The sequence below is a fragment of the Phyllobates terribilis genome, unplaced genomic scaffold (genome assembly GCF_046119375.1).
Source record: "Phyllobates terribilis strain yellow unplaced genomic scaffold, ASM4611937v1 Scaffold_11__3_contigs__length_659146591, whole genome shotgun sequence".
NCBI lineage: Eukaryota > Metazoa > Chordata > Amphibia > Anura > Dendrobatidae > Phyllobates > Phyllobates terribilis.
Genome location: NW_027362771.1, coordinates 394,599,714 through 394,609,271, shown reverse-complemented (window position 1 = coordinate 394,609,271; position 9,558 = coordinate 394,599,714). Strand labels below are relative to the sequence as shown.

General features: G+C 41.5%; 1 protein-coding gene across 2 annotated transcripts in view; it reads right to left on the bottom strand.

Annotated features, from left to right (window-relative positions):
* Positions 1-673: 673 nt before the first annotated feature.
* ATOSA (atos homolog A) overlaps positions 674-9,558 on the bottom strand; it is a 49,968-nt gene continuing 41,083 nt past the window's right edge. For both annotated transcript variants that reach the window (XM_073653020.1, XM_073653019.1), the window contains exons 11-12: positions 5,516-5,712; positions 674-1,225 (exon numbers count right to left, since the gene is read on the bottom strand). In XM_073653020.1, coding sequence (XP_073509121.1) covers positions 1,072-1,225; positions 5,516-5,712 — 351 coding nt within the window. In that variant the 3' untranslated portion in view covers positions 674-1,071. The remainder of the gene's footprint in view (positions 1,226-5,515; positions 5,713-9,558) is intronic.

Genomic DNA, 9,558 nt, shown 5'->3' with positions numbered 1-9,558 from the left:
TTTATTTATTTTTTTCATTTTCCCATCTACATCATGATATATGGGAAAATGAAGAAAAAACAAAAACTGGCAAACTTATTATATATAGAATAGATTAATTATTTTGGTCTCCTTTTATATCAAAGTTTTCTAGGAGGTGATGAATCTTTAAAATCTCATGCAAGATGTTGGCACTACTCAGCGGATTTTCTGCATTCACTTCTATGGCTGCAAGTCAGGTTTGTATCAGTCCCATGCGGACATGGCCCGTAGAAAAAAACTTTGTAAATATTACTTTTTTGGGGGAGGAGGGCGACTCCAGAAGTCACATTTTTAGACAGCACTGAATAGGAAAGTAGTTATTTGAGCCCAGCATCATCCCAGTCCTAATCGGCTTGGATTTAGGGTATAAAAAAAAATGAAGTGGTGTTAGCAATTGAAATTGGCAAAGAATTTCCTGCTATTCTAATAGCACAGCTTATACTTTTTTAGCGGCATTACAGTCAGTAGGAGCCTACCTGATTATATACAAGAAATAGAAAAATGTCCAGATGTTAATCTGTAAAACATACAGCCAAAGGACAGAGAGCTAGGTCACGCGATACATGTTCTTTCAGCTAAGTGTATCTTCACATTGCTCATAAATCAGATGTGAAAGGGAAACTGTAATGTATAATAAATTCACACCAAACTATAGATTTATATATATTTTAGAATTCAATATTACTGTCAAAAATACATTGTATGATTTACATAGGCTTTGTGCTACATTAGAACACAGACAAAACAGATCACTGTAGGTAAGGAAACATTAAATATTAAATAAAGAAAATAAAATAAAGTGTAAACACTAAACTAACAGGGAGAATGGCTAATGCAGCACACACCTAATCAAGTGGTATTACAGAGTAGAAAAAAAATGGATTAGAACTAATTTTTTTTTCCCAGTCTACAGAAAATACATAGAACGCACTGAAGAAAATCTCTGGAGCTGGTCTACTCTTGGGTCACATCTATGAAGACCAGAGTCACTGATGTCAAGCTAATATATATATTTTTATTTTGCCAAAGGCTTTCTCTGCTGTGGCTAGCTCAGCATCTGGGTGAAAACTGAGGGTTTGTTGGAGTATCAATGTAAGATTTCAGTTCATATGCTGCCCCACTGTCAACTTCCATGGACTTCCGAGAGAAAAGAAGCCTGACATCTTTGTGGAGGTAGACCTTCCCAGACTTAGAACTTTGGAACCTGTAAAGAAAATGAAAAGTTTGATTCTTCCAACCACCCAAAAGTATCACACTATGTACAGAATGGATACCATTTAGTGGTAGCAACATGCTCAAAGAAGGGAGTAATCCTAAGTAAAAAAGTAATACTAGACCAATGTGACTTGAGTAAAACCATTACTGCATTTATGGAAGGTGGTGTTCTCCAGCTGTTGTGGACAGCTAACTCGTGTCATGCTGTAACAGCGGGATATGATGGGAGCTTTGGTTTAGCCACAGGTTACAAAACATCTACAGAATAAAAAAGTATTCAACAATCACATCTATGTAGTGACGTGAGAAATAAAAACTCAATTTACAGATCCATCTATTCAAATTGTCCATATATAAGGGCCAGGGACTACTTGCATGTCTGGTCGCTGAAATTGAACGGCTTAGTCATGGTGCATTTTTCTCACTTTCTGAATGAGTTGGGACTGCGCCTCTGAGTAATTTGGGTAGGCCAGTCAGTCAGTCTTGAGGAGCTTCATTTGCTTCTCCATGTGGAGATAATGACTTTCTGGCCTAATAAATTGCCAGAACCTTAGTGAAAGCTGTTTAACCCTTTACAGACATAATTTTCAGAAACTTTTAACTTCATCTTTTATCATATTGCATGAACTACAGTATGTGGCTTTTACTCCATTCCCCAGTAATGAATGTTCCCATGAGTGAACAAGGGTGGGTAAGACCATGTCAAATTATAGCAGGTGTTTAGGTGCAATATACATATTAGTAATTCACATTAATAAAAAAAAAAAAAAGGAGCACTTTGTTCCATGGTATTGGGATAGCAGCAGGGTTAAGATCTAGAAGGACCAACTAAAAGAAGAATGATCAAGTACATTCTTCTCCCAGTGAATAAGTTGTTACATATTATGGATTGTAAGTGCTGCTTAGACACAGATATGATGCAATGAGCTCTAGATGTTCTACCACTTAAGTTACATCTGTTATGATATCAAGGGTTTCTACCATGTTAAAGCAAGTGCTTTTTTTGCTTAAACTGTTCATTTCCTCACTTTTTACCTTATCCCCTTACTTCAGCTTTTACCCCCCATTTTTTTCTACCCACTGTCCAGCTAGATTTTGTGGGCTGCAATGTAAAAAAGTAGGTTTAAAAAGACCTCCTATTACACAGGACTTCTACCAGTGCGGCTGCAACCTGTTTAGCAGAATTTTAAAAAGTGGTTTTCTTCAGAAAACTTCCTGTAATAGGCTGCGGTAGTCAAACACCACACAAACACCAAACCGAGTATTACTTACCCTCCCCAGGTCCAGATTTAACTGTTTTTGCCGCTGCACCGATCTCGGTTTGGTTGCAGTTCTGCCAGTGTGGCATGCAGTCAGTTACATGGTCCTGTCTACCCGGGCAGAGCCACTGACCTCAATGATTTGCTGTGGCGCTGAAGTCATGTTGACAGTGCTGCAGCCAAATAACAGAAACCAGTGCAGTGGTGGAGCGTTGTCTACAGTTTCTATGAAAAAGGGAGTTTTCTGACATGCGACAACCCCCTTTAAATACATGTATATTAGAAAGTTGTATGACTTCTATAATTAAAAATAAAATCAGACAGCCACTTCATGTAAAGTCTGAGTTCACACTGCATATGTAATGTACAATTGGAATATGTACCAGGAAAGATCCAAGTATATTAGATGAACGAATCTACATGTATTCATGTACATGTAAACAGTAGCATACATTGGAGGTATACATTGAAAGTGCATTGCACATACTAAGTGAACAGAGTCTTAGAAATCCAATCAAATGGGTACTATGGAGCATGACAAAACTTAAAAACCACAGTTACATTTTAAGGCTGTATAACACTATTATTTTTTTTTTAACCCCCTTCGATGTATGACGTTAATGGGCTTTGGAATTTATCAGTGTACAAGGCTGATTTAATTCTCATTTAAAGATTCTTTGGGTAGGTTTCATGTGGTTACTTTTTGTTAAAGGGAATCTAACAGCAGGTTTTGTGCCACAAACTGATAAAACAAGAAGGTATGGATTTATTCTGAATTACAGTAGCCCAGCATGGATTATAATCAATTCTTTATTCCATTGCAGAGAAATCCCTATTCCAATTTTTTTTGCTAACAAGTCGCAAGCGAGATCTTACGCACGCGGCCCTTCCCGAGGGCGGTGCATGCGCAGCAAGTTCCTGATGACGCTGCGAGAACCATCGATCTGCACATGCACCGCCTTCGGGAAGGACTGCACATGTGCAAGATCTCAGGCGGGGAGCAGGTCACAGAAGAGTGTCCTTTCATTTAGTGACAGGAGGACGGTGGGAAAAAGAGCGAGAAAGGCTACGTTCACACACTGCGTATTTTTGCGCGAGCTTTTTCAAAATACGCAATGTGCCTTGTGTCTGCCGGCAAAGTGAATGGGAAATTCACTTTGCCGTTCAGACACTGTTTAATTTTACGCAGCGCAAAAGTGTAGCTGCGTAAAGAATTGACATGTCAATTCTTTACGCACCGCGGCCTGCGCTTTCTCCGATATTGTGCCCATTATAAGCGATAGAATTACGCAGCGGTGTTCACACACTGCGTAATTCCAGCGCTTTTTTACGGAGGTGCAGGAGAAATGAAGGATGTGACGTCACACAGGGGCAGCCCTAGGGAAAATAGGAACAGGAAATCCCACCATTTTGGGATTCTTTGTTCCTGGTTCCCAGCCGCTGCTCACGTGTGACGTCCATCAATGTCGGTGTCCTCATCGAGGCGGTAAGTATATGTATGTGTAATGTATGTGTCTGTCTATGTGTCGTGTGTGAGTGTCCCCCTAGCAGTGTATGTACAGACAGCTTCTGGCTGCAGTACATAAGTACACTGCTTAACTTAAAAGAAAAAAAAACTATGGATACTCACCTATCCAATGGATGGGAGAGGCGTCCGGTCCGGTTGAAGGATGAAAAGCTGGATGGCAGAGCTCAGCTGCGATCCATCCTGTCATCTCAATGCCATCCCAGCGTGGGAGAATTCTCCTGCTCAAGTGCTGAGCGCAGGAGAATTTTCCCACGCTGTTAGTGACGTGCATGAGGTGAGCAGAGTTCATTGGACATGATCTCGGCTCATCTGGATGCCGTCACAGCCAGACATTGAGGAGCGCAAGCATGCCTGTGCTTCTCCGTGTCTGCGGCATGACAAGCTGGATGGCATCTTTCTGCTGCGATCCAGCCTGTCATGTGAATGTAGCAGAGCTGAAGCTGTCCTGGGAACCATGGAAAGGCAAGGATGAGGTTGGTTTATTATTTTTCTTTTATTGCAGGAGATCGTTGGCTTCAGCTGGAATGGGCGTGACGGTAAGTATGGTTTAATTTAGAACATTAAAAAATTGTGTGTTTATTTCAATTAAAGGACTTTTTTCTGGGTGTTGTGTTTTTTTTAATTACTTTACTAGAAATTCATGGCGGTCATGTCTAATATTGGCGTGACCCCATGAATTTCGGGCTTAAGGACAGCTGATAATACCAAGCTGGCCCTAACCCCTTTATTACCCAGTGAGCCACCGCACCAGGGCCCTGGATGAGTTGGGTACAGTGCCAGAAGATGGCGCTTCTATGAACGCGCCATTTTCTGGGGTGACTGCGGACTGCAATTTGCAGCGGGGGGGCCCAGAGAGCTTGGGCCTCCCTGCGCTGCGGATTACAGCCCCCAGCTGCCTAGTTGTACCTGGCTGGACACAAAAATAGGGCAAAGCCCTACGTCAATTTTTTTTTAAATTATTTCATGAAATAGTAAAAAAAAAGGGAAGGAAAGACAGGAAATTACATCAATGACACTTTTTTTTCTCTTTTTTTTTTAACTCTCTTCAACAAACTTGGTCTTTGTAGTGTACATTGCAGAAAAAAAACGCATGCGTAAAAAAACGCAGCAAAAAACGCAGTGTGTGAATGGAGGTGTTTTTTTTCACCTGCGAAAAAAAACGCAGGTAAAAACTGCAGGAAAATACACGCGCAGCAAATGCGCAGTGTGTGAACGTAGCCAAAGGCCGGATAAACGCAAGTTCACAGCCAAGCCTCCTGCACTTGCGACTTGTTGGATCGAATAGGGATTTCTCTGCAGTGGAATCAAGGATTGATCAGTCAGAGGTATGGATTTATCCTGCCTTACCACAACAGATTATATCAGTTTGGGATACAAAAAACTGCTGTCAGATTCAATTTAATTAAACCTAATAAGCAGGTATAAAAATTAAAAATACATTTGTATGAGATATACTGGTGCTAAATAGCTTTGCGAAGGAAGTTCACGTTACCTCAGGTGGATGAGGTAGCGCAGTGTCCGCTCTTCTGTCCTCATGATGTTCTCCTGGACTGTCACTTTCTTATCTCGTTTACCAGGAACAGAAAACGTTCTCTGCCGCAGGAATGTCTGGTGATTGGGTGGCATTTCTTGCAAGTCATATTTCACCACAAACATCTTCACCACAGTCTTGTTTGGATTAAATAAGGTCTAAAATACAAAGAATGAGGTTACATATATGGCCTTACTACAAAAAAAAACAAAAAAAAAAAAAACACACACACCGAACAATCAACAAGAATTGTGTACTTCAGAGTCAATCTCCCTGAAACGAGTCGCGTCATTATAATCTATGCCTACACATTAGACTGAAGTCACCTTAACCTGCAGTTATCGGCTTGACAGTCTAAATTGTGTGGGGGCCGCCAACTAACCTCAACAGAGGATGTCGGGAGAGAGAAGGATCCAGATTGTAATTTCAATGGTCGATCCTTTTGTTCTCCCTGGAGATGAGCCACCTCTAGAGTAGTCCAGCAGCGACTCTCAGGAGGTCATGTGAAGTGATCGCAGTGAACCTATAGGTTACCATTGCACTGGTGCTTGCTGAAAGAGCCCCGTCACTGCTAGCTTACTCCTATGAAGCTCAGCCACACGCTGAGCTTCAATAGCAGACTGAGACTTTCACTATATACTAATATACTGTGGTGCTGCTGTACATAGTATAAGTGATCAGATAATCTTCAGGTCCCCTGAGGGAACTAAACAACTACATTATATAGTGTTGTGGATATACAGTACAGACCAAAAGTTTGGACACACCTTCTCATTTAAAGATTTTTCTGTATTTTCATGACTATGAAAATTGTACATTCACACTGAAGGCATCAAAACTATGAATTAACACATGTGGAATTATATACTTAACAAAAAAGTGTGAAACAACTGAAAATATGTCTTATATTCTAATAATTAAAAATCACCACCCACTCGCGCTATACAATTGCTAGAAGAAATGCAGCTGCTGGTAGTAGAGCAGGTTTCGTGTGATCACCTGCCTGTAGGAATAAATGTAGTGAATGGAGTATATACTACCACGCTCGCAGACGTCAAAAATAAGTGTCTGAAAGAATCTAGAACACCAGGGTGGCCGCTCTGAGGCTCTCTGAGCAGTGATGTTACCCTAACTACTAACCCCCCCCCCCCCCCCCCCACCGTGTGCGGCATCAGCTAGCGGAGTAGCTTCCGGCCGGGGCACGCCGCAGGTCGAACGCCAGTTGAAGATTCACGGCAAGGGGCATCTCTGGGAGGACGCTCCCATTACAGACTTTTTCACCACCAGGCATTATGCGGGGATTCCAGGACCCAGCACAATATAGGAGGACAAAGCAAACTACACAGGTACCTTAACCATTGTGCTATCCTCTGCATTGGTCCATATGTAGTGTCTGATTGGATGATTTTATCAGTTGTCTCTGTGATCCCTATAGCAGCACAATAGGGGATTGCAGGTGCAGGGATTTTATTATTGACACTACTGGAGGTAGGTCTATTACAGCATTATCTGCATTACTCCTGACATAGGTTTACCCTGGTGTTCTAGATTTTTTCAGACACTTATTTTTTACGTCTGCGAACAAGGTAGTATATACTCCATTCACTACATGTCTTATATTCTAGGTTCTTCAAAGTAGCCACCTTTTGCTTTGATGACTGCTTTGCACACTCTTGGCATTCTCTTGATGAGCTTCAAGAGGTAGTCACCGGAAATGGTCTTCACTTCACAGGTGTGCCCTGTCAGGTTTAAGAAGTGGGATTTCTTGCCTTATATATGGGGTTGGGACCATCAGTTGTGTTGTGCAGAAGTCAGATGGATACACAGCTGTTAGTCCTACTGAATAGACTGTTAGAATTTGTATTATGGCAAGAAAAAAGCAGCTAAGTAAAGAAAAACGAGTGGCCATCATTACTTTAAGAAGTGAAGGTCAGTCAGTCTGAAAAATTGGGCAAACTTTGAAAGTGTCCCCAAGTGCAGTTGCAAAAACCATCAAGCGCTACAAAGAAACTGGCTCACATGAGGACCGCCCCAGGAAAGAAAGACCAAGAGTCACCTCTGCTTCTGAGGATAAGTTTATCCGAGTCACCAGCCTCAGAAATCGCAGGTTAACAGCAGCTCAAATTAGAGACCAGGTCAATGCCACACAGAGTTCTAGCAGCAGACACATCTCTTCAACAACTGTTAAGAGGAGACTTTGTGCAGCAGGCCTTCATGGTAAAATAGCTGCTAGGAAACCACTGCTAAGGACAGGCAACAAGCAGAAGAGACTTGTTTGGGCTAAAGAACACAAGGAATGGACATTAGACCAGTGGAAATCTGTGCTTTGGTCTGATGAGTCCAAATTTGAGATCTTTGGTTCCAACCACCGTGTCTTTGTGCGACGCAGAAAAGGTGAACGGATGGACTCTACATGCCTGGTTCCTACCGTGAAGCATGGAGGAGGAGGTGTGATGGTGTGGGGGTGCTTTGCTGGTGACACTGTTGGGGATTTATTCAAAATTGAAGGCATACTGAACCAGCATGGCTACCACAGCATCTTGCAGCGGCATGCTATTCCATCCGGTTTGCGTTTAGTTGGACCATCATTTATTTTTCAACAGGACAATGACCCCAAACACACCTTCAGGCTGTGTAATGACTATTTGACCAAGACGGAGAGTGATGGGGTGCTACGCCAGATGACCTGGCCTCCACAGTCACCAGACCTGAACCCAATCGAGATGGTTTGGGGTGAGCTGGACCGCAGAGTGAAGGCAAAAGGGCCAACAAGTGCTAAGCATCTCTGGGAACTCCTTCAAGATTGTTGGAAGACCATTTCCGGTGACTACCTCTTGAAGCTCAAGAGAATGCCAAGAGTGTGCAAAGCAGTAATCAAAGCAAAAGGTGGCTACTTTGAAGAACCTAGAATATAAGACATATTTTCAGTAGTTTCACACTTTTTTGTTAAGTATATAATTTCACATGTGTTAATTCGTAGTTTTGATGCCTTCAGTGTGAATGTACAATTTTCAGTTATGAAAATACAGAAAAATCTTTAAATGAGAAGGTGTGTCCAAACTTTTGGTCTGTACTGTATAGCACTTCTACATAAAAAGCTAGTGCTCAAGAAGGGTTCCACTATGTTTGCCAAATATTTTACATTTTTCTCTCTATAAGAAAGTTAAAAAAAAGCCTTTTTTATTATTGTTGGCAGTCCACAAAAATTATAGCGTTTTGGTCCCAAGAAATAGATGGTCAGATTGCTATATTTGCGTTGATGGCACATGAAGGCATTTTCTAGGTAATTTATACCATGTAATGAACATTGTTTTTTGGTCTTTGTTTTTCACACAGTTTTTTCCCTTTTTTTTTTAGTACATTATATAGTGAAATTTGTGAAGACAATGAAAAGTACAACTCGTCTTACAAAAAAAAATAAATAAATAATAATATCATATGGCCATGTCGATAAAAAAAAATTTGGCTCTTGGAAAAAAGGGAGGAAAAATTGTAAGGACAAAAATGAAAAATTGGGCGTGCATGATGGGGTTCAAGTTTATTGATCATGAGCCATATACAAAATGCTTGAATGCCTCCTGGCCAAACTCCATGGTGCTACCCAGGCTTATTTGTGGGGGCTGTTTATGCCTCCATTTCAGTTTGGGGCTCATACAGGATATTGCCCAGGTGAGCAAACATTGCAGATTACATGGTTTAAAGTCTGTCTCATTACAGGCGAGCTATAGGATTAAGAATTAGGCTGTATTCCCACTATGCGTTTAAGCGTTTCCTCAGCGGCAATTCAGTCGCAGAAACGCTTAAAAAACACTTGGTAGAAGGCCTGCCATGTTCCCCAATGATAATCCGCATGTGCTGTGCACATGCTGCAGCAATTTCCGGTACGGATTATCATTGCGGAAAAATACGCAGCACTACCAAATATTTTGCGGAATCGCGGCGTTTTTTGCCGCCATTGACTTGCATTGAATTGCTTAATATCCGCATGACTACATGTGCACATG